We start from the raw sequence: 26,538 nt of genomic DNA on the forward strand, positions 1-26,538 counted from the left end.
CATACAGTCACCATTATCCCAACAGTGCAATATATTAAGTAGTCATAGGATTGACCTGATAAAGGGAAAAGTCATCAAAGAAAGTTAGAGGGAACATGAGTATGATTACTTTATTATTCAAAAATAGATAGATAGATAGATAGATAGATAGATAGATAGATAGATAGATAGATAGATAGATAGATAGATAGATAGATAGATAAACAGACAAGCTTGTGGGAGCAAATTGTGACATGATCCAGATAATTGTGAAATGAAAAAAAAAACCTTAAAATAGGTTAAAGAATTTTTTAAAAGGTAAAGTAGTCACACTGGACTTAAACCTGACTTAGGTCTTCACATTAAAGTGGACAGGTCAATAGAGAACTTGAGCGGCAGCCAGTGCAGTGCTGTCAGTATAAAAGGAAATGTTCACCACCCCCTCCCTCTTCCACCAGCAATCTGGCAGCCACATAATGCACCAAAAGGAATTCATTCAATGATTTATCATGAAGACAGTTACTTAAGAGCTGCATTAACCTGATTGTGAAAGAAGGCCCAGCTGACCAACAGCACACAGCTCAGCAATATCCTTGCTGTGGTAACAGAACTACCTGCCCAGATAATATATAGGTCTTTTGATCCAAACAGGTGCCAGAATAACTCCAAGAGTTTTACTTCTGATCTAGGGGAAAAGACATACAACAGTCAAGAGTTAACTGGAATCCAGTAAAAACAGGAGATCACCAACTTCAATGATCCGTAATGAATCTTGCTTCTGATGAGGGTTTCCAACAAAGCATGAGAACACTCACCATAAAGAGGCCTCATAAGCAGAGAAATTTACAGTATAGTAGACTGAGAATACAAATTCTGTAGAGTTGAAGTATTCTTTGTTCAGCATGGTAACACAGTAGATGATGGCAGAAAAAGGTCAAGTGACTGATCCAATCTTACCAATTATTCCTATCAACATAGATATGGATTTATTCCAGTTGTCAGCTATAGAGCGTGATCACTTGTACCTCTAGGGTAGATGAACATACAAGCTCCCTCACACAGTTTGTTCCCAACTTCTCTCTATTAGCTTTGTAATATTTTAAACTAGTAAAAAAGGCCCGTTTCTGACACAAATGAAACGGGCGCTAGCAAGGTTTTCCTCGAAGTGTGTATGTTTGAGAGAGTGTGTGTGAGAGTGACTGTGTGAGAGAGAGAGAGTGAATCTGCGAGTGTGTGTGTGTGTGACAGAGAGAGTGAGACTGGGTGCGAGTGTGTCTGTGAGAGAGTGTGTGTGCCTGGGGCCCCCCTTCCTCCGTGTTCCAGGGTGGTCGTCCCCCCTCCCTCCCTCCGAGTTCCAGAGTCGTCTCCCCATTTGTTTTTAGTTTTTGTACAGGTGGTGCATTCCCCCTCCCCCCTGTTTTCCCCTCCTCCAAGTTCCAGACCCCCTCCCTCCCTCCCCCCAAGTTCCAAACCCCCCCTCCCCCAGTTCCAGACCCCCTCCCTCCCTCTGAATTCCAGACCCCCTCCAAGTTCCAGACCCCACCTCCCTGCCTCCCTCCCTCTGATTTGCAGACCCCCTCCCTCTCTCCGAGTTCCAGACCCCACCTCCATGCCCCCTCCTTCCGATTTGCAGACCCCCTTCCTCCGATTTCCTGCCCCCCCTCGGAGTTCCTGACCCTCCGGGCTTCGTAGCCCATCTGTGAAGAAAGTTACAGACACAGGCAGGCAGACACATAGAATGTTGGAGGTGAGAATTATTATATAGGATGTAAACCAGACTGAGGGAGAGCAGAGAAGGAGTCATAACCAAAAATCTGGGAGTGTTCATTGCTGCACACAATCGGCACTCTGGGTCCGGCTGGATGGCAGGCCTGGATGAAAGTAGAGGATGCTGTCATCAGAGATAGGCTGTGTGCAACATGGCTTAGATAAGCCCAGCAGGCATCAGTGTCATGGGCTGGCAGGATGACGGCGCGTGTGTGTACATTGTGCATTTTGAATAGAGGTCCAGCAAAAGAGCAACAGGAATACACCAGGGATCCTGATTGAGACTTTCCCCACTTATCACACTCCTGTCCAGATTCAAACAGGAAATAGCAATGGGAAACAACATCATCCTACTCCAATTCGACCTGTCAAGTGCATTCAACATGGTTGATCACCAAATACTATTGAGAATCCTTGACAAGATAGGAATTGCAGGCAAAGTACTCAACTGGATCAAGGGGATTTTTAACTTCCAGAACATACCAAGTCAAATCAAACTCAGATATTTCTCCACATTGGAAATGGGAATGCGGAATACCACAGGGATCACCACTATTGCCAATACTATTCAACCTATTGATGATACCACTCGCCAAATCCCTAGCAAAACAAGGACTCAACCCATTCCTATATGTGGACGACAACACAATCTACATCCCCTTCAAACAGAATCCTACCGAAATCACCAAGAAAGTAACACAACGCTTGATCGTCATGGAATCTTGGGCAATGGCATTCAAACTAAAACTCAACAAAGAAAAAACTCAATGGCTTATCCTCTCCTCCCAACACAACAATGAACACCACACTACCATCAATGCCCTGGACTCATCTCTCCCAATCTCGGACAAGCTGAAAATCCTAGGAATAACTATAGACTGCAACTTATCACTAGAAAACCAAGCTAAAATTAAAACAAAGAAAATGTTCCACACAATGTGGAAACTTAAAAGCATAAAATTCTACTTCCCTAGAGACATTTTCCGCAACATGATCCAAACAATGGTACTAGCCCACGTAGACTACTGCAATGGAATCTACGCAGGTTGCAAAGAGCAAATCATAAGAAAACTACAGACAGCACAAAAGACGGCAGCCAGACTCATCTATGGAAAATCGAGATTTGAAAGCACGAAACACCTCCTACAATCCCTACACTGGCTACCAATTAATGCGCACATAACCTTCAAGATATGCTCAATCATACACAGAATTATCTACGGACTTGCACCAGAATACATGACTGACCTAATTAATCTACTGATAAGAAACTTGATGGAAACAGCAAGATCATATTTAATGCTCCACTATCCCAGTTGTAAGGATCTGAAATACAAAACGATATACACCTCCAGCTTCTCATTTATAGGAACCGTACTATGTAACTCTCTAAAAAAAGACCTGAAACTACCTAAACCTCCGGGAAAACCTAAAAACACATCTTGTCAAGAAGTTCCTCCCCAATGCATCTACCTAATCTCAAACCCACTGCGACACCCTCATATAACTTCAGACAATGACAAAAAAACGTCAACCTACCCTTAGCATACTATACCCATTACCACCATACAAATCATATCTGTTCACTTGTACTAAGTGATCTCTTCAACCAATCTGACCCACTGTAATAGTCTGCCTTGTTATAACGTTACTTGTCAATCAAACTGAAAATCTGTAATTGTATCCCTTGTTGTATGTAATCCAAAATGTGGGATACAACTGCAATAAATAAATAAATAAATAAAATTTGCAGATGACACAAAACTATTCAAAGTTGTCAAAACACATGTGGATTGTGAAAAATTGCAGGCAGACCAGGAAACTGAAAGATGGGCATCCAAACGGCAGATGAAATTTAATGTGGACAAATGAAAAGTGATGCACATTGGGAAGAATAATGTGAATCATAGTTACCTGATGCTGGGGTTCACCGTAGGAGACAGCATTCATGAAAAAGATTTAGGTGTCATTATAGACAATATGCTGAAATGTTCTGCCCAGTGTGCAGCAGCGGCTAAGAAAGCAAACAGGATACTGGGAATTATTAGGAACAAGAATGGAAAATAAGACAAAGAATATTATTATGCCTCTGTATTGCTCCATGGTGCAACCTCATTTTGAGTATTGTGTTCAATTCTGGCCATCATATCTCAAAAAAGTTATAGTGGAATTAGGAAAGGTTCAAAGACGAGTGACTGAAATGATAAAGGGGATGGAACTCCTCCCATATGAGAAAAGGCTAAAGAGTTTAGGGCTCTTCAGCTTGGAAAAGAGACACCTAAGGGGGGGGGGGGGGATACAGTTGAGGTTTATAAAGAACAGGTAGAAGTGAATTGGTGTTTCACTCTTTTAAAAAGTACAAAGATGAGGGGACACAATGAAGTTACATAGAAATACCTTTTAAAACAAATAGGAGAAAATATGTTTTCACTCAAATGATATTTAAGCTCTAGAGCTCTTTGCCGGAGGATGTGGTAACAGCGGTTAGAGTATTTGGGTTTAATGAAGGTTTGGACAAATTCATGGAGGAAAAGTCCATAGTCTGTTATTGAGATGGACATGGGGGAAACCACTGCTTGCCTCGGGATTGGTAGCATGGAATCTTGCTACTATTTGGGCTTCTGCCAGGTACTTTGTGACCTGGATTGACCACTGTTGGAAGCAGGATACTGGGCTAGATGGACCATTGGTCTGATCCAGTATGGCTATTCTTATGCTCTTATGAAACATGATTGAACTGAATAGAGCAATACACAATTAACAGACCATTCGGAAAAATATCGAGTATCTGATTAACTGGACATTTAATTAAAAAAAAAGTGAGCAATGTCAGTGGAAATAAACAAAACAGCCTAGTGAATTATTCAGATTGCATTTGAAACTGTACTAGATATAATATTTTCCATGTCGTTTATACTGCCTCGTGCAGTGCAGAGGTGGAATAGTGATTGAGTGATGCAATTAAAGCAAGAGACATGCAGGAGCAGCAACAGGGTTGGGTATGAATGGTTAAGTCAGAAAAGAGTAAATTTGTGTATTTTGAAGCAGTATCCCCCAGACTCTATATATGGCACTCAAAATTGTGCTCACCAAATTTCTGTGTGCAATTTAATCGAATAATGAACCAATTAGAGCTGATAATTGGCAACAATAGAATTTATGTATACATCTTGCTAGGCATATTCTATAAAGATGTGTGTGTAAATTCTAGTGCGTGAATCTGAAAAGGGGATGTGGCCATGGGAGGGTCATGGGCTTTCCAAGAATTTGCATGCACTGTTACAGAATACACCTGATCCATGTGTAATTTAGGCACAAGGATTTAGATGCTGGAAATTCTCACACCTAAAGTTGGGTGTGGTTCCCGACACTAGCAGATATTCTATAAACAGCTCTTAACTCAGGATGTCGTTTATAGAATAGCACTTAGCAATCATTTTTTTGTGACAATTTTTTGGCACCATGTATAGAATTTTGTCCTATGTGAAGAGAAAAATATTTGTTTGTATGTATAGGCTTGCAGCAAGTGTTGAACTTGAGAAAAACCTTTTGCTGTCAGTGGAGTAGCTATTAAAGGCAGATGGGTCAGAAACTGCATTTTCTGCCATTTCTGGTTACTGGCATTGACTATCTGGTTTAAATTTGGCCAATTTCAACTTAACCATCCAAGCCAATATTCAGAGCTGTCCTGTTAAGTTGGAAATGGCCAAAGTTATTCCACTTATTTACGTGATCAAAGATATCCGCCATACTTAGCCAGCTTCACGCTAAAAATTGGCTATCTGCTAAGCACTAACCAGCGATATTCAGCTGAGGATAGCTGGCTATCCCTAGCTGAATATTGCCGGATAGCCAGCTAAGTTCCATTTAGGAAGATAAATTGTTCTGAATATCGGGGGCGGGGAGGGGGAGTACTTCTTTTTTTGCCTTTGACATTTTTTTCTGTTCCATTGTTGCTGAAGAACATCCACATTTGAAACCCACCTGAAATGCAACTCCCACATGGCCCCTTGCATTTAGATGAACTATGGTGTAAAACATCTGAATTCTGAGTTTCAAAAATTCCAATTTAGATGTTTTTCCTAACAAAATCCATCTGCCGCTTTGTGCCGCTTTTCAGACATTTTTCAAATGAGCGCCGTGGTGTCAGAAGTAGATTAGTTATGGAAAGTTGCACATAAATGCTACTTCCACTACCCCTGAGTTTGGTAGGGGATTGTGCTACAAATTTTAAGCATTTCAAAAGCCAGTGGTGTAATTATAAAATTGCAAATGATCAGGATGAACAGCTGATGAATAAATGCTCTGCCATTCTCCTGGCATGCATTGGCATGGAAGCATATAAGCTGTATGAGACCTTGACCTTTGAGAACAAGGCAGACAAAACTGCTGTGAATAAAATCCTGGATACTTCGAAAATTACTGCATTGAAGAAACAAATGTGATTTACAAAAGGTACATCCTGAATAACAGGCTGCAAGAAACCAATTAATCTTTTGATGCATATCTAGCAGAAGTTAAATATTTAATAGTCATGTGAGTACAGAGATTTACCATGACTACCTCAATCATACATGAAAAAATTGTTATTGGCATTAGGGATGATGCTATATGGTGGAAGATCCTCATTACAAAAGGCTAACTCTGAATGATGCTATTGCAATATTCTTGTTGAATGAGATTGCCTCTAAGCTCATGAAAAAATATAATCAGTGAGGAAAAAGTGCAGTGGCTTTCACAGCCCGAGTCAGAGCACATGTGGCCAAGTGCGCTGAGATGACTTCAGGTTGCTAGAAGTTGTCAGAAAGGGATATGCTACTACTGTAATGGTAGCCATGAAGTGAAGAAGGAAGCATGACCTATGTATTGGAGACTCTACTTGGGATGGTGACATATCTAACAAAGTTTGTACCTAGATTCTCTGAAATATGTTCACTCATCAGAGAACTGCTTGAGTAGGAAAATGAATTCATTTGGTGACCTGAGAGACATGACACAGTTCTTCATGAGCTGAAATGCTTATTGAAGGAGGCCCCAGCATTGGGATTCTATGATGCCAGTGTTGATTTGTGGTGCAATATGATGCTATTCAGCATGGTCTAGGGGCTTGCCTTTCGCAAACCTGAAAAACTCTTGCATATGCATTTTGAGCAGTGACAAAGGTGGAGCAAAACTACGGCCAAATTGTGAGAGGGCTTCTAGGAATAATTTCTGCTCTTGAGCATTTTGATTCTTATGGCTAGGTTAGACAAGTGACTATTTAAACTGATCACAAGCCACTGGTCTCCATCTTTAAGAAACCCTTGACCACAGAGACTAAACCGCTACAGAGAATGATAGCTTTATCTTCAGCATATACCTTTTGAACTATAATATGTACTGGGAAACAAATTGGACACTGCTGACCCACTAAGATGGACTTTTTTTTCCTGACAGCCCAACACAGATCACAGTTGGAGAATTCTACAGAAGTGTCAGCCATACTGATTGAGGAGGAATCTCTCCCAGTGATAGCAGTGGTCATGGCACCTGAAACGATAGATTTACAAAACCATGAAACCCCAGATCTGGAGAGGGTGGCCAACTGATTTATTTATTTATTGGGATTTATTAACCGCCTTTATGAAGAGATTCACCCAAGGCGGTGAACAGCAGGCACAGTTTAACATAAAACTTACAATTAACATTAACAATATATTTGGTCATTAACAATAGTAAAATGACCAAATAAAAACATAAATGCAACAAATGAGGTAAACTTGAAAACAGTAAATTGAAACCTAATGATAGGAATACCATGAAACAGGATCAAAAATATACATATTTAACAGCCTTAAAATTCAAATAACAGAGATATAATATAATGGTGAGATGTTACCGCTGGAGATTAGACATTTTCACAACTTCTGTGATGAATTGACTGTCAAAAAGGGCCTGATTTACAAAGGATTAATGTATGTTCTGGCCAGAGCTGGGCAAAAGATGTTTGAAAGAATTCATGTAAGTCATATTGGTATCAACAGATGCATTTGTGAGAATTGAGAACTTTGTCCAGAGGTACTATATATTTGCTGTGATCCAGTTGGGCATTGCCCAAGAACTCTTACACCCTTATACGTCTATCAGCTAGGATCCGCATAAGTGCTGGTGACCAGTACATGCCCTGTTATATCTGGATATTCAGTGTCAGTGCCCAGATATTGCTTGGCATTGAATATCTGGGCTAATTTAGCTGGTGAATTTCAGCACTTACAAAAATGATGGCTGCTACTGACTGAATATTGAGTGGCTTGAGTCCAACCGACCAATCCCTGTGGACTACACCACTGTTGTCACTCCTGTGGCGGAGCATGTCCATTTCAGGGATGAGTATAGAAAACATTTTGGTTTATTTTTAGTTTATTTTTGGACTTTCCCCCCTGATTTTTGGACTCCTTTTCTGTTCAATTAACACACTTGTATTAATAGAAAGATTTTAACATACAAAAATGAGCTAAATTGATTTGAGTGCACTAATTTTTTAAAGATATGCTAATGCATCAAATGCATCCTAATCAATCCTTATCCCCACTTTCTTACCACTCATCTCTGCCTCTCTGTACTCTCCTTTGTTTTAAGGGAGCAAAGCCCCTTAAAATGAGCATTGCACAGATTGTAAAATTACTTCCATAGAGCTTGTTCTAGTTAATCCATGGGTTCTAGTGAGTACACCTTAGATTTTTCAATAGGATTTTCCCTCTCAAGAAAGATTGATGATCCTCTTTTATTGATTCTAGTTGACATATGTGGAGCTTTTCAGAAAATGGTTAAACATAGTAGGTCTGATATTCAAAGTGAATTAGCCAGTTGGTAAAGTCTGCTGACTGGTTAAATCACACATAACTGGCTATCCGTGAATATTCAGCAGGAAATAGCCGGTGCATAACCATGAGTCGCTATCTTGGGTGAGTCACACTCAATGTTCTCTTTAAGCAAAGCACATGAGTGATTGCTCATTCATTTTAGGAGTGGTGCTCACAGATTTTACATGGTTACTCACAAAAATGTTTTTTGTGCTATATACAGAAATCCATTGATAATACCGGCACTCAAAAATTGTTGTTTTTTAAAAATTGTTGCTTATACAAAAAAAACATTTGCACACACCAGGCTACTCTTTAGAGGAAACACTTAGGACCCAATATTCAGAACTAACTGGATAAGGTTAGTGCATAAATAGGACTACATAAGTCCTATCTTTATGTGCTAGCCTATTGCAAGTTAGCACTGAATATTGGCGTAACTGGTTATTGGCTAGTTGCCAAAAATGAAACCGGATATTCAATGCCTGTCACTGGAAATGGCCTGGCATCAAATATCTGGGTTAAATGCAATGTGGGCATTGTCTGCCATCAGCTGAAACTTAGAGGGGAGTATTTTTATCTTGGTCAAAAATTGGTACAAAGAGTTCACCATAAGAGGCTAGAGTAAGTTTACTGTAGTGTGAGACATCACATCATGAAGGCAATCGAGTGGGAGAGGATGCAGTATATTCACAACTAATGGTTCAAAATTTCCCTTTCCGTCTGAGTGCTGCTGTGTTGTCTGTAACCACCTTTGTTTCCTTCTGTTGCCCATGGAATGAAAGATTAGGATTTATAGAGGGATGCTTAACAGTGACTGTCTTCTGTGACACCTACATGAGTTCTGGTAATTATTCTGACTGCAGAACAAAGGGAAATTTTCAGCACTGAATAAATGAACATCAGGAAATCTCAGCAGTGTGTGGTCTCTAGGACATTAAATCTACTGAGTCACATGGAGGGGCATAATCAAAAGGGGCACACAAGTTTTCCTGATGACGTCCTCGCAGGACGTCCCGGCGAAGGGGTGGGGAAACCCGTATTATTGAAACAAGATGGACGTCCATATTTTGTTTCGATAATACAGTTGGGGATGCCCAAATCACGAAATTTAGGTCAACCTTAGAGATGGTCGTCCTTAGAGATGGTCGTCCCCGATTTTCAGCAATAATGGAAACCGAGGATGCCCATCTCAGAAATGACCAAATCCAAGCCATTTGGTCGTGGGAGGAGCCAGCATTAATAGTGCACTGGTCCCCCTCACATACCAGGACACCAACCGGGCACCCTAGGGGGCACTGAGTGGACTTCATAAATTGCTCCCAGGTGCATAGCTCCCTTACCTTGTGTGCTGAGCCCCCAAAACCCACTCGCCACAACTGTACAACACTACCATAGCCCTAAGGGGTGAAGGGGGGCACCTAGATGTGGGTACAGTGGGTTTCTGGTGTGTTTTGAAGGGCTCACAATTACCACCACAAGTGTAACAGGTGTGTGTGGGGGGGGGGGGTGGACCTGGGTCCACCTCCCTGAAGTGCACTGCACCCACTAAAATTGTCCAGAGACTTGCATACTGCTGTCATGGAGCTGGGTATGATATTTGAGGCTGGAAAAATATATTTTTTAATATTTTTGAGGGTGGGAGGGGGTTGGTGACCACTGGGGGAGTAAGGGGAGGTCATCCCTGATTCCCTTCTATGGTCATCTGGTCATTTAGGGCACATTTTTGTGGTTTGGTCGTAAGAAAATAAGGACCAGGTAAAATCGTCCCAAGTGTTCGTCAGGGGCGCCCTTCTTTTTTCCATTATCGCTCGAGGACACCCATGTGTTAGGCACACCCCAGTCCCGCTTTTGCTATGCTTCCAACATGCCCCCATGAACTTTGGTCATCCCCACGACGGAAAGCAGTTAAGGACGCCCAAAATTGGCTTTCGATTATGCCGATTTGGGCGACCCTGTGAAAAGGACGCCCATCTTGCGATTTGTGTCGAAAGATGGGCACCCTTCTCTTTCAAAAATAAGCCTGAAATTCTGAATAAAGACATAGTCTACAATCATTATGCTTTCTGTGTTGCTTTATTGCATTACCTCAAGGCATTCTTGCTGTCTTTACTTAAACTGCATTTTTATTTTCCAGGCCAAAAGGTGTGTTATGCAGACTATCTGCATCCCTGCTACAAGATTGCCTATTTCCAGGAACTTCCTCAGCGGGTGGGCTTCCAGGAGGCTCGGCAGGCTTGCGAGATTGATGGGGGAAGCTTGTTGAGCCTTGAGACGGAAGGCGAACAGAAGCTCATAGAGCGAATGTTACAGAACCTCACTAAATCTGGATCTGGCATTTCTGATGGGGATTTCTGGATCGGACTGTGGAGAAATGGAGAGGGGCAGGTGTCCTCAGTTGCTTGCCCTGATCTCTACAAATGGGCTGATGGAAGTATTTCACAATTCAGGTAAAACTCAGTGTCCAAGATTATGACGTATGGTATGGTGGGAATGCCCTCTCTTGTACTCCATTTTTCCTTAGGCTTCAGGAACTGGGATGCAAGGAATGGATTATAAAGACTCATTGTTTCCTTGTTTTGTTGTTACGTTCATTCTTGTGATGTGCTGTGCAGTGCTGTACTGTTGGCACTTTTGTAAAAATAGATAAATAGGAAAGAATACCTGCAGAAACACATAATGAGAGCAATTTTCAAAGTGTCCACATTGGACCAAAAACTTAATGGCAATCCTTGAATCAGTCCTCAAGGCAAAAGTACATGTGTCATTTCAGTTTGAAATTTACCATAAGCACAATGGAGGGAATTCTATAAATGGTGTTTAAAGTTAGACGCTAATTCCGTACCCAACTGTCGGCGCAAAAATGAATTCTAATGGATAGAAGGTGCTGAAACAGGGCTGAAGTGACATTGGTATGGAATCATACTTACTTACCCAGTTATAGGAGAGTTTAAGTGTATCTGCATGCAACTGCAAAGAGGGTGTTCTCATGGGGCATGGGCAGATCAGGGGTGTTCCAGAAAATTGCACACAATAGTGTAGAATACCGCAGATGCGTGCCCAACCTGTGTGCCAGGATTTACATCTGGTTTCAATTGGTGTAAGCAACAGCAATGATCTAAGGAAGGACAAGACAGCAAAAGTTCACTCAAATGTAACTTTAATGGAAACTAGACACGATCTGGCCAAGTTTCAGAAAACCTTCGTCAGGGGTCACACTGGTTTCCAAATATATTCACTGGTAAATGCATAGGTAGCCAATATATACTGCAATTCCTGCGCTGAAGAAGAATCAGTTCAAATGCAGAGAGGATTTTACCAGTGAATATATTTGGAAATCAATATGACCCCTGATGAAGATTTTCTGAAACTTGACCAGGTTGGGTGTATTTTCCATTAAAGTTTACATTTGAGTGAACTTTTGCTGTCTTGTCTTTCCTTGGATCATTGCTGCTCTTCTGTCTGCTTGGTTACAGCAGTGGGTTGTCTCCTGTTTTGTTTTAAGTGGTGTAAGTCATCATGCCCAAAGTTTGGAATAGAATTCAGTGCTTTACACTTCTCTAAAAGGCGCTCATCCTGATTTTTTTTCTGCACCCATATTTGGGCACCATTTACTTAATCTGGCCCAATATATATATAGGCAATTGTACTGTTTTTGTTGTGGATAAATATCTGATGGAAAAGTACACATGTAAAGTTGAACATGCATTATGCACCTTGTTTTCCTCTCTTGCCCTGAATAGCCCCCCCCTCCCCGAGAATGCCTCCTATTAGCGCTACTAAAGTACTCATGTTGTAGAACACATTTACTCATAGCAGCAGTGAGGGAGAACAGTCTTTGGACAATTTAAAGTTTATTTTTTGCACACATAGGAACTGGTACATAGATGAACCATCCTGTGGAAATGAAGCTTGTGTCGTGATGTATCATCAACCAACTGCAACCCCGGGGTTGGGGGGTCCATACCTGTATCAATGGAATGATGACAGATGCAACATGAAGCACAACTTCATCTGCAAGTACCAGCCAGGTATGAAAAGTGATAATGGGAGCTATTTGTTTTAACTCATTGTTGTTGGCACCTCAAGTTCAGTGGCGTATATACATAGAAATTGCAGCTTTACTTGTGCTCTGCCCAAAATTTGCCCCTGAATATATTTTCAATGTGTCATGTACAAGTATGCCCTTTCTTGTCATTGTCTCCTTCATTCTATAACAGGTCACCTAAATCTAAGCATCCATTTCATGCTTAAATATTTGGAATGCTAGTTTTTATGCACATTAAATGGTGCCAAAAATTGGTGCTGAAAAAATAACACATTAATTGCTATTATAAAATTTGCGCTGAAAATTAGGCGCCATTTATAGAATATGCTTAGTGCCGGGATTGTCACAACTTTAGATGCGAGGATTTACAGCAAGTAAACCCTGGTGTAAATCCTCACATTTAAATTAGGCACAGATCTCCCTTATTTTATAATAGTGTGCATAAATTGTAGGAATGCCTCTGATCCGCCCATAACCCTCCCATGAGTATGCCCCTTTCTGGACCCATGTGTAAAATTTATGCACAGATCTCTGTGACTAAAAATGCACATGCAAATTTCAATTAATGCCAATTAGAGCTGATAATTATTAGTACCCAATTATCAGTGCTAATTGGCTCATAATTCAAATAAATTTCATGTGCAAATTAGGTGCGCAATCAAATTTGTGCAGGCAGTTTTAAGTGCCATTTATAGAATTTTGGGGTAAGTGTACACTTGCATGACTAAATGGCAGTAAGGCACTCAACTGTTATTCTATAACTAGTTAAAAAGGCCCGTTTCTGACACAAATGAAACGGGCGCTAGCAAGGTTTTTCTCGGAGTGTGTATGTTTGAGAGAGACAGTGGCGTAGCCACAGGTGAGCCTGGGTGGGCCGGGGCCCATCCACTTAGGGCTCAGGCCCATCCAACAGTAGCACACGGTAATGAAAATGCTGCTCTCCACAATACCGGCACCTTCGCATGCTCAGTTTTCATCGCCTGCCTGCTTCAGACTACCAAGGTGGAGACTGGAGAGAAGCATTTTCCCACCAGCTGAGATAAGTTTTTGATGTGGGGGTGGGGGACAGAACATTTGGTGCCCACCCACTTCTTGCCTAGGCCCACCCAAAATCTGCTGTCTGGCTATGCCCCTGGAGAGAGAGTGTGTGAGAGTGACTCTGTGAGAGAGAGAGAGAGAGAGAGAGAGAGAGAGAGTGAATGTGCAAGTGTATGTGTGTGACAGAGAGAGAGAGTGAGACTGAGTGTGAGTGTGTCTGTGAGAGAGAGAGTGTGTCTGTGAGAATTAGAGTGTGTGCCAGGGGCCCCCCTCCCTCCCTCCCTCCCAGTTTCAGGGTCCCCCCTCCCTCCCTCCCACTCTTCAAGTGCCAGGGTCATCCCCTCCCTCCCTCCCTCCGAGTTCCAGGGTCGTCCCCTCCCTCCCTTCCTCTGAGTTTCAGGGTCCCCCTCCCTCCCCCCCTCCGAGTTTCAGGGTCCCCTCCCTCCCTCGGAGGTTCAGGGTCTCCCTCCCTCCCTCTGAGTTTCAGGGTCCCTCCCTCCCTCCAAGTTTCAGGGTCCCCCCTCCCTCCCTCTTCCCCATCCCAATTCAGCATCTCCCTTCTGTCACCCTACTCCCACCATGTCTACTATCTATCCTTCTCTCCCTGAGCAAGCATATTTCCTTTCTTTCCATCCTTCCTTGATCCTGTATCTCCTGTCTTCCCTATCCTCTCTATCCAGCATCTTCCCATTGGCTAGTGGCGTAGCAAGGGCCGGGCGGTGGGGGCGGTCTGCCCCCGGGTGCACGCCACTGGGGAGGTGTCGGCTCCGCTGGTTCCCTGCTCCCTCTGCCCCGGAACAGTCCTGTTCCGGGGCAGAGGGAGCAGGGAACCAGCGGAACCGACCCCCCCCCCCCAGAGGCATGCACACAGCAGGCAAGAATGCACTCGGGGGGGGGGGGGCTTGGGTGATGCACCGAGGGGGGGGGGGGTTGATGCGCTGAGGGGGGGGGTTGATGCACCAAGGGGGGGTGTCAGGCTGCACCCCCCCCCAGGTATTTCGGGAAGGTGGCTGTTGAGCGCGTCAGTGGCATCAGGCAGGCTGAAGTCACAAAGTGTTTGCTGACGTCAGCCTGTGCTAAGGAGCCTAGCAAACCAACTCCGAAGAAGTCACGAAAACAGGCAGCAAGACCAATAGAATGTTGGAAGTGAGAATTATTATATAGGATTACAAGCTAAAATGGCTTAGCGTGTAATTGTTTATGTTTAGTAAGAAATTGCTATACCACATATTCCAAGCATATGGATCTAAGCGGTTCACAACATAAAATACAATAAAATAGTAGAAAGGAGCACTATTATAGGTAGGATAGGTATATGAACATCCAAACAGACTCAAACCAATTAATTAAATTAAGTTGAAGCTAACTGGCCACCCACCTGGGGTTACCCTGCGGCCACTTAGAGGATCTATCCCCAGCACAGCTCATGTCAGCCTGCACCTGCTGCTTGTGCTGTACACTAGCACCTCCTCCCGTTGAAAGCAATGGAAGTAAAACCCAGACTGGCTCAAGCTGTCCTCCTTTTTCTGGAGCCATATGGTAACTCTATTTCTACTACAATTCATACATACAGTGGTGGAAATAAGTATTTGATCCCTTGCTGATTTTGTAAGTTTGCCCACTGACAAAGACATGAGCAGCCCATAATTGAAGGGTAGGTTATTGGTAACAGTGAGAGATAGCACATCACAAATTAAATCCGGAAAATCACATTGTGGAAAGTATATGAATTTATTTGCATTCTGCAGAGGGAAATAAGTATTTGATCCCCCACCAACCAGTAAGAGATCTGGCCCCTACAGACCAGGTAGATGCTCCAAATCAACTCGTTACCTGCATGACAGACAGCTGTCGGCAATGGTCACCTGTATGAAGACACCTGTCCACAGACTCAGTGAATCAGTCAGACTCTAACCTCTACAAAATGGCCAAGAGCAAGGAGCTGTCTAAGGATGTCAGGGACAAGATCATACACCTGCACAAGGCTGGAATGGGCTACAAAACCATCAGTAAGACGCTGGGCGAGAAGGAGACAACTGTTGGTGCCATAGTAAGAAAATGGAAGAAGTACAAAATGACTGTCAATCGACAAAGATCTGGGGCTCCACGCAAAATCTCACCTCGTGGGGTATCCTTGATCATGAGGAAGGTTAGAAATCAGCCTACAACTACAAGGGGGGAACTTGTCAATGATCTCAAGGCAGCTGGGACCACTGTCACCACGAAAACCATTGGTAACACATTACGACATAACGGATTGCAATCCTGCAGTGCCCGCAAGGTCCCCCTGCTCTGGAAGGCACATGTGACGGCCCGTCTGAAGTTTGCCAGTGAACACCTGGATGATGCCGAGAGTGATTGGGAGAAGGTGCTGTGGTCAGATGAGACAAAAATTGAGCTCTTTGGCATGAACTCAACTCGCCGTGTTTGGAGGAAGAGAAATGCTGCCTATGACCCAAAGAACACCGTCCCCACTGTCAAGCATGGAGGTGGAAATGTTATGTTTTGGGGGTGTTTCTCTGCTAAGGGCACAGGACTACTTCACCGCATCAATGGGAGAATGGATGGGGCCATGTACCGTACAATTCTGAGTGACAACCTCCTTCCCTCCGCCAGGGCCTTAAAAATGGGTCGTGGCTGGGTCTTCCAGCACGACAATGACCCAAAACATACAGCCAAGGCAACAAAGGAGTGGCTCAGGAAGAAGCACATTAGGGTCATGGAGTGGCCTAGCCAGTCACCAGACCTTAATCCCATCGAAAACTTATGGAGGGAGCTGAAGCTGCGAGTTGCCAAGCGACAGCCCAGAACTCTTAATGATTTAGAGATGATCTGCAAAGAGGAGTGGACCAAAATTCCTCCTGACATGTGTGCAAACCTCATCATCAACTACAGAAGACGTCTGACCGCTGTGCTTGCCAACAAGGGTTTTGCCACCAAGTATTAGGTCTTGTTTGCCAGAGGGATTAAATACTTATTTCCCTCTGCAGAATGCAAATAAATTCATATACTTTCCACAATGTGATTTTCCGGATTTAATTTGTGATGTGCTATCTCTCACTGTTACCAATAACCTACCCTTCAATTATGGGCTGCTCATGTCTTTGTCAGTGGGCAAACTTACAAAATCAGCAAGGGATCAAATACTTATTTCCACCACTGTATTTATAACATTTTTCATGTGCATGTGAAACAAATAAAATGGAATTACATACCTGGTTAACTGCATGTTAATCTCCTGAGTAGACAGCCCCTATCAGGAAAGAAAGCAGAACAGCTTATGAAATCACTACCCTACACATGCAAATGATACTGCATGCATAGATCCCTGGGATTGATAGCATGGAATCTTGCTACTATTTGGGAGAATAAGGATTTTGTATGCATATTGAAATATACTGACTTCATCCCCAGAATAGCAAAGGTGGTAAAAAACAGTGGAAGGTTGTAAGTACATTAGAAGTATTTCAAGTGTGTGTTATCCAATGCCAGCAATAAAAACTTAGTGGACTTATTATCTTCTTTGAATGTGCGAGGTTACACGCAACAATGAATTGTTGAACATCAAAAGTGCAAACACTGCACAGTTTGTGTCAATATGGATGAGGTCAAGGAAGTTTGATGGCCTAAGGGTGTACACATGATTCAAGTGTGCACTATCATGACTTATGAATTCAGAGTGATATACCTTATATGTTGCCCATGTGACCTGTTTTATATAGGTCGAACAAAAAGAAAATTGCATGTATGGTTGGTAGAACACAAACACTGTTTGAAAGCTGGAAATATTTCTGCTCCTATGGTGAAACACTGCTTGGAAATGAAAAATAAGTTTGATGAACAAAAATGTTTGGTAATCGATTATATTCCAGATTATGGCTATAGGGGAGACTTTTCTAGAATTTTGCGACAAAGGGAGCAATGCTGGATATATTGGTTGCCTACAGTGGCTCCTGCAGGACTGAATGGTCCCCTTGAATGGGAGGCATTCTTTTGATGTGTGTGGCTTCCGGTTGATAACGTCAGCTGATTGGATCTGCAGTATACAGCATCCTTAAGTAACCCATTGCCATTTTGTACCAAAATCATTTTGTGGAAAGTTTCTCTTCCTGACGTAGCTTTACGAAACAAGGGAGCCCTTGTTGAGGTTTGGGAGTTCGAGCAGGCTGCCTTTGTGATGATCTAGTTCTCGTGGATGAGCAAATATGCACCAATGAGTAAGTTTTCAGATAAGTGAACTTATTTTGTCTTGGCAGAGCTCTAGCCCTAGAAACATATTTTGTTATTTAAAATATTACTTGATTAAAGTTGAAAGTTGAGTACAACTAGCACTCGGTTTTGGAGTCTTATATAGGTAAGTTTTTTCTGTAGTGTTTTTTTTCTCCTAATATTAGGAATTGTTTCCATTATAGTTTTTCAGTTTGCCTTTGAGCCAATGAGAAGAAGCCCTCTGGGGTTATGTGTTGTAAAAATCTAAGACTTATCCCAGGGCAGTTGAGGCTCAAGTTATTTAAAATTTAGAAACTCCTCCATAGTGTTGGTTCTCTCAACTTTAGGAGCATTATCAGTGGTAGTATTTAGAGTTGTTTCTAAAATCACCATGACTTGCCATATACATGTGTAGATAGATAGATAGATAGATAGATAGATAGATAGATAGATAGATAGATAGATAGATAGATAGATAGATAGATAGATAGATAGATAGATAGATAGATAGATAGATAGATAGATAGATGCAAGGCTCATCTTTTGCTGATCATTTGTAAAATATTTACTCATGTTACTGCAACCTGATTTAAGAATGACCTCCTTAGGGGGTAATTCTATAATTGGGCACTCAGAAGGCATACTGTAGAATCCTATACAATAAAGGAATGTAGGCACCTAGGTTCTGTTATAGAATATGAGTTTAACTGGATATTCTCCATACCAGTCTCCAAGCTTATATTTCATCTTTGATTTCTCCCTACTGGCCTTCTCATGCTCCTCGGTCGGCATATAAAAATCATCTTTTTCTACCCCCTTTTCACTTCTCTTGTCTTCAATCTACTCAGCACTCTGCTTTTTTTGTACTGCCCCTTTTTTTAATGGAACTCTCTTCCACCTTACCTCCACTCAGAATGCTCCTTCTCCAAATTTAAAGCAGCATTAAAGATTCATTTATTTGTCTTAGCATGTCCTGACGTCATTGGGCAGGGGCCTTGAGAACCAGTAGCTTAACAGCCTTTTTTCCCCCTCTGCTTCCCTGCCCTATTTCTTCAGTTTTTTGATTTTCTTTACTGTCCTTTGATATATTCGAGTTCCTTTCCTCTCTGATTTTAGACTGTACGTTGTTTTGATTTGAATTGAACGGCGATTTAGTAAGAATCTAATAAACTAAACTAAAATCGAAGATGCTCACACTTACAGCAGCCAAAGAACAGATATAAGTGTGCATGCTTAAGTGTGACAGGGACACATGTATCTTACAGTATTCTTTAAGTTCCATGTGTAAGTGGGAGCCCCACCTATGTCCTGACCATTCTCTTCCCCTGTGTATACCCTCATTGCAAATATGCACTATGTAGGTTAAGTGGATATTTGCAGAATAATATTTAAGTAGGGGTGGACCAGGAAATCTCATCAGCCGAAGGTAGGTTGAAGTGACTTTATTCAGCACCAGATACGTGTATGACCCGACACAGCCTGTGGGGGTTTTCTTAACCAGACCTGTTGGTTGCTGTTTTGACAGAATAATATTTAGGTATCATACTAGCTGTGAGCACTTAGGTTACAGAATTGCCCTTCATGTGACCCTGCTCTAAACAGGGCTGTGCATATTCTACTCATCTAATTGCTCCTTGTGTTTGTTAACTCTGTAATTAACAGATAATGTTCCAGAGAATGAATTAGGAGAGCAAGGAGAGCAAGACTATGGTAAGAAACTTAGTTGAGAACTTTATTGAATTATTAATTCCAACACAAATAAGTAAAAGTGTGGAGCTTAACATAAATGCAGTGTTTTCTCTAATGGGATGCATGATTGAGTAATCCCACCGGGAGTACTGTTTCCATATGGATGAAATATTATTATTCATGAATGCCACAGCTCTGATGATTCTCTAACCAGCTGTTTCCCCAGCTTTATTACAAAATCCCCAAGCAGCATTAACTTACTGCTAAATTGTCCCATTAAAACTGTTCAGATATAAAACATAGACAACTGCTGCTGCTGAAGACCTGTTCTTCTGTCATTGTATTCTGACCATATATTTACCATTCTTAGGAGTGCCTTCTACAGTGACAGCAGAAAAAACATACACATCTGACAATCCAGGGGATCCTTTTCACATCCCTGTTACAGATACAGGTACTAGGAGGATTTCTCCAAATGGGTGTATGGGAAAATGGATGGATGTGTTGTATGCTGAGATTTCTTTCCATAGCAGAACTAACTCTGTGGCTATGGCAAACATCTTTACTGAGTGGTGTCCTCTGGGATCCATTTCACCAGCCTCAGGGCTTTCTGTCTAGTAGACAGGAGCATTGTAAGAAACTGGGGCCCATCTCCTCCAAATAATCCAGCGGAGTCTATTCAAAGTTCACAGAATGATGCTATTGCCAGTGCTCACCTAAGTAGTTCTGCTAATGTAGGTAGTCATAGATATTCAATATGGCTATCCTGGAAACTTGAATGGATGGGGGGCACTCCAGGACTGGCTTGAGAAACACTAGTCTAGATCCTTTTGGTAGAGATGGTACTAGAGGCCCCAGTGTCCCCTGAAACTGTTGATTGGGGCTACCCCAGGCCTGCTACTGCCACTACTGCTGCCCCCGCTGGTCTCACCATCACCTCCATCGTACCTCAGCATTGCCATGAGGCCTTCCTCCACAGGCCCACACTCCAGTGCTACTGTGTCCTGCTCCCTCTGACAACTTCCTGTGAAAAAAGTAAGCATAGAATTCTCTCCCTCCCCCCAAAGTCAGCACCCCCTGCCATGCTTACAATGTTCCAGCAGCTCTGCCTTTTGGAGGTAAGGCCTCTGGAATTGGAGATAAAGGTCCAAATGAGGTCTCCTCTATTTTTTGCTTGATGCATTATCACACCTTTAAGCTATGTGCTTGCCAACTTTCATCGTTTTTCTTAGTTGCAAAAATGGGTGCTTTATGTGCAAAATTGTAGCATACAGTTTTAAAGAATTCAACTTGAGTTAATGACTATGACAAAATATAATGATCATGTTTCTCTTCTAGGTATAATTCCAAATTTAATTTATGTGATTATACCAACCATCCCACTGCTTTTGCTGATATTGGTGGCTTTTGGAACCTGCTGTTTCCAGATGATACAGAAACAGTGAGTACAATACATGTGTTAAACTAATCATGGGGAGCTAATTCTGTATCTCAGCTTTTTATTTGCAAACTAGTTTGGCAGTAATGTAAGTTCAGAGAAACTGGTAGGTCCTTCAGCTTTCTCTGCAGTGCACTTCTCCCAGGCCTTTAAGTCCTGGCAATTTAAAGAATAATTCTAAAGTATTGGGCTTGATCATGGCAAAGGTTGACTCACGTCCCATTTTTCCTCACTAGGAAGTTCTTTCATTGACCCATACTAATGTCACACTTATTAATCACAGACTGTTTGGATTTGGTAAGATTTCTGCATTCTGAGTCATTAGAATTCAGAGGAGTGAAATAAAAGACCAACTTTTATCCCCAAAGCAATGAATATAAATGGGCCATATCTGTATAAGTGATTTTACAGTATAATGGAGAGGGACGTTTTCCCTGCTACGATAAGTAAACTTCTGCTTACTTGAGTGAATTTCTGTCATCCATACAGCATGCCCAGTTAAAAAGATGTGTTTCTGAGAATGGCTAAGGTTGGGGGGGGGGGGGTGTTAAATGTTGCATACACTTGATTTTCCAAATGTATGCATGCTACTTTTCTCTTGCTCAGCTATCTTCTCAAATGCATAATATGCAACCAATTTTAGCGTCTTTGCTTTGTGGATGCTAATGTTCAAGAGAAACAAGGTGACTGATTTCTGATTTCTTTTTAAATACTGACCATGATATATGTGGGTTAAAAGTGACTGTCCTGCTTATAATCGAAAGAGAAAAACGCCTATATTGTGACCCAAATCGGGAGATGGACGTCTTTCGCCCGTGGCTCCCAAATCGGTATAATCGAAAGCCGATTTTGGGCGTTTCCAACTGCACTCCGTCGCGGAAACAGGTAAAGTTGACGGGGGCGTGTTGGAGGTGTGGTGAAGGCGGAACTGGGGCGTGGTTATCTGCCGAGGAGAGATGGGCGTCTTTAGCTGATAATTGAAAAAAAAAAGACGTTTTTACCGCGATTTTGGGTCACTTTTTTGTACCCTTTTGTTTCATGAACAGGTCCCAAAAAAAGTGCCCCAACTGACCAGATGACCACTGGAGGGAATTGGGGATGACCTCCCTGGACTCCCCCAGTGGTCACTAACCCCCTCCCACCAAAAAGACCCCACTTTAAAAACTTTTTTTCCAGCCTCTATGCCAGCTTCAAATGCCGTACCCACCTCCATGACAGCAGAATGTGTTCTATCCTGTGACAGCCTTTCCCTGGTTCTGATGTGGCTCTCGGGTGAGTGTGACACCTTTTCTGTTATGCGCACTGCAGAGTCACATTAGCAATGCATTGTGGTGGGTGTAGGGTATTGGGCTCCGTGATTCCACTAGCTTGTGGCAAATGCTCACGATGTTGGTAGTTGGTAGGCTCTACTCCCATGGTGCTTTTCCCCCTGCTTACTGGGTCAGTGTGTGCCCTGTTTTGTTTCCGGTAGTCCATGAGGTAGTGGCCATTTTTGTAAGCCAGTTTTAGATCCCTTTCACGTGTTAGCCACGTTACAGAACTTAGTTCTTACCTTGAATGTGGCTGAAAGAGGGTTTTGCACAGCATTCTGCCAGCTCTGACCTACTGCTCATCTCAGTACCAGGGAGACTCGTTGCCAGTGGGGCACAACCTCTGATCTGCAGTTAACTGTGAGTAAGCGTGCTTATTCCAATAAAGGATATTTTTGGAGAGATTAGTCTTCAGGTGTCAACTGGTGTGCCAATGTTATATAGCAGCAACAAGTCCTAGAGGCCTGCGTGTATGCAGGTCCCTGAAGCACTTTTAGTGGGTACCGCAGTGCACTTCAGCCAGGTGGACCCAGGCCCATCCCCCCCTAACTGTAAAACTTGTGCTGGTAAATGGGAGGCCTCCAAAACCCACTGTACCCACATGTAGGTGCCCCCTTCACCCCTAAGAGCTATGGTAGTGTTGTACATTTGTGGGTAGTGGGTTTTGGGGGAGGGGGGTTGGGTACTCAGCACTCGTGGTAAGGGAGCTATGCATGTGGGAGTGTTGTCTGAAGTCCACCGCACTGAACTCTAGGGTGCCCAGTTGGTGTCCTTGCATGTTAGGGGGGCGAGTGCACTATGAATTGTGGCCCCTCCCACGACCAAATAGCTCGAATTAGGACGTTTTTGAGCTGGGCGTTTTTAGTTTCCATTATCGCTAAAAAAAACAACTCCCAGCTGAAAAACGTCCATTTTTTCGAAAATACGGTCTGTCCCGCCTCTTCATGTACCCGATTCGGACATAGACGCCCATGGAGATAGGCGTTCGATTATGCCCCTCCACATGTACTACAGTCTATTCAAAATGGCCTCCTTAATTTTTATTGCATATTGATATAGTGGGTTCTTCTTTTTGGTCTACTTGTATCCTCTGGCAAAAGCCACGCATGAAAATTGATCCCCATATACCATGGGGAGTCCCTGGTCTGGAAATACAGCATTATCAACATCTGCTTGCCAGTTTGTGTGGTACAGCAAGTTTTAATAAACTATAAACTATATCCTCTGTTTCAGGCTAATGTTTCTATCTCCATTTAGACCTACCTTTTGCCTCTTGTACAGTCCAAATGTCTTCAAGAAGGTCTGCATTTCAAAACTGCACCATGATGATTTTAAAATTCAGACAACATAATGTAAACCCGTAATAAAGGTTTGAACAAGTTCCTACAAGAGAAGTCCTTAAGCCATTATTTATTTATGACATTTATATCCCACATTATCCCCAAAACAAGTTTGAGATCAATGTGGCTTATTTCTGGGTAAGCAATATAAAATCTGTTTTTACTCTTTTGGGATTTTGCCAGGTTCTTGGTAACTGTTGGAAACAGGATGCTGAGCTTGATGGACCTTGGTCTGATCTAGTATGGCAATGCCTAAGTTCTTCAGTTCTAACCCTTTCAGTGAATATGAGAATCTGTTGAAGCACATAGGCCGTTAGTACTTCTTAAATATCCTGGATAGAAACATACTGCAATTTCAAAACTGATATAGCTGATGCTCATTTCTCATTTTCAGGAAAGACCGAACAAAAACCAGTCCTGAACATTCTACACTCTGGATTTCCAAAAATCCCAGGAAGGAGAATGGCATGGAAGTTTAATTGCGCAAGGAAAGGCAATTTTGTATGGCATTTTACTCTGGTAATCTGTCCTGTTGGTGCCTCAAAGCATGGACTTGGAATGGCTTCATGCCTCTATCAGCAAGAGGTCAGCTCCCCCTGCAGGCAAGCACAGGGCTCCAAAGGGTTTTTAATCCTAGGTAATGCTGAATTACAATAAAAGGAATATTGCTGTGCCAAAGAATCCAAATGTTATTTTGCCAGTGGAACGACCCAGACTGAACTGTAGATAAATGGGATGAGACAATAACTTTTAAACTTTATAAGAGAAAATGTACTTGTGTACTTAAAATGGTTTGCAGAAAGGATTTTTTCTCCTGTATGGCATTGTACATTCTATGAAAATTATAAGAAATGGTCTGTCTGCATAAATGTTTGATGAGCCGATTGCTCTGTTTATTTGCATGTTTAGCCCATTGCTCTTTCCAGCACAAGTTAATTGCTAGATATTGTTCCTGTGATCTGGGAGTCTCAGGAAGGATCAGCAGAGGCCCAGGAGGTGTGACTGTGAGCTGTAATCAGTTCTATGGGATAGAGATCAGAGTCTGTAAGGGGCTTGTCTAAGTGTCATCACTAACCATTCATTTTATAGTAATAAGACTCCCATTCTAAGTTGCAGGGCACAGGCTGTTCAGGTTCAGTGGTTCAGACAAGGCCCTGCTATGGGCAGCTCTCAGGCTCACCACTTAAAGTATCATTTAAGAAAAGAAGCAGATCTGACCCTTGAATGTTCTGTTTGCTTGTTCTAAATGCAAATATATTCCTGGCCAGTAGCGATGTGCATAGGGCAAACATTTTTTGTTTGGCCTTTATTCCTGATTTTCAGACTTTTTATTTTCAGCATATTTCACACATTCATTTAAAATAAAAAAAATTTCAACACATGCAAATCAACTTAATGTGCATGACTTGGTAGGTTAAGACATGTTAAATCGATTTTGCAGGCACTAATGATTTTAAGGTATGCTAGTGAATGCACACCCCTAGTGCCTGGCATCTGCTATTCAGGTCTCAAGCTGAATGTGATCCTGTATGGTGAATGAACATCCTTTTTCTCCCTCGCCCATGGCTGTATATGTTATCTGCTTCAGGCTCTAGTGAATGGCATTGACATCACTGCACACTGCACTTGCTGTCGGCAGTGTATTCTTTTTTTATGTAGCACTACATGCTTACTAAAGGTAACATTAACTTACTAGTGAAAAAGTATTTACTCCTTTAACTTTGGGGACTTTAGACCTTGTGAGCTCATTTTCAATTAAGAGGAAGTCATACACCTGATCAATTGTGTTATATATGTTCTACCATGCCAACTGTTATTATGAATAATGAACTCTGTCATAATGTTTTCCCTCTGGGTTCACCTTCACCCCAGCTTTCCTTAAGAGAGGACAAATGTGAATCTGTGGTTCCCCTGGGAAAGGTGAGCACTGTTCCCCTTAAGCTGAGTGGGAGTCCTCCAACTGCATTGTGGCAATAGAGGGAGGTGCTTCAATATTGTGCTTTCAATTGCTAGGGACAGGCATGTTCCCTGGAGTCCTGAAGAGCTTGCCTGTCCCTCAGTATTGAAAATGTAATAGAGAAATAGCACCCCCCACTGGCAGGATTGTAAGTGGAGGACTCCCATTCAGCTTAGAACAGGTCCTCGGGACACACTTAGCCAGTCAGTGTTTCAGGATATCCATAATGAATACACAGGAGATACATTTGCATACAATGGAGGTAGGGCATGCAAATCTATCTCATGCATATTCATTGTGGGTATCCTGGAAACCTGACTGGCTAGATGTATCACAAGGACTGGGTTGAGAAACCTGGCTTAGAGGGAACAGTGAAAGTAAACATCCCCTGGTGAGGATGTGGGGTTCCTTCTCTCTGTGCTATGTGCTGGGCTAATCTCTTTCTTCCTTTGCTTAGGGAAGGTTGATTCTCATTAATCCCCACAACGAAAGAGAATTTTCAGTGGGTGGGACAAAGTGGTATTGTCAGGACCTAAACCCAAAGATATGGAAATAAAAATGATTTTTAATAAAAGTCTATTTTAATTCCAAATGTTGATTTCTATCATTTTTATAATAATGAATGTACTTCATAAAATAAATCTTGCTACTGTACCCTTAGGCAGCATTTAATAGACACCAACTTCATTGGTACCAGAAGGTGCTGAGCACTCCGTAGTATAGATGAAGCTCCTTCATTGTGTCTAGGAAGGGGCAAGTTGTATCGCGCCTGGCATCCCTAATCATTTTGAGATGTTGGTATCTATGGCTACAATAAGTAGCTAATCAGTTTGTTTCCTGGGTGCAAAGCACAGGAAGGATTGTTCCAAGAGGTTGCTAGAAGGACTGTTATTGGGAGTCAGTTCCTTGCCTGCTGGGGAA

At 42.3% G+C, this 26,538-nt stretch overlaps 1 protein-coding gene across 1 annotated transcript; it reads left to right on the plus strand.

Annotated features, from left to right (window-relative positions):
• Positions 1-2,129: 2,129 nt before the first annotated feature.
• On the plus strand, positions 2,130-25,140 carry CHODL (chondrolectin). Its single transcript, XM_030205045.1, has 7 exons — positions 2,130-2,439; positions 10,726-11,038; positions 12,462-12,619; positions 19,546-19,593; positions 19,943-20,026; positions 20,911-21,013; positions 24,055-25,140. The coding sequence occupies exons 1-7, from the start codon at positions 2,130-2,132 to the stop codon at positions 24,137-24,139; spliced, it is 1,101 nt and encodes a 366-aa protein (XP_030060905.1). The 3' UTR covers positions 24,140-25,140.
• Positions 25,141-26,538: the final 1,398 nt, after the last annotated feature.

Source organism: Microcaecilia unicolor, chromosome 5 (assembly GCF_901765095.1).
Source record: "Microcaecilia unicolor chromosome 5, aMicUni1.1, whole genome shotgun sequence".
Lineage (NCBI taxonomy): Eukaryota > Metazoa > Chordata > Amphibia > Gymnophiona > Siphonopidae > Microcaecilia > Microcaecilia unicolor.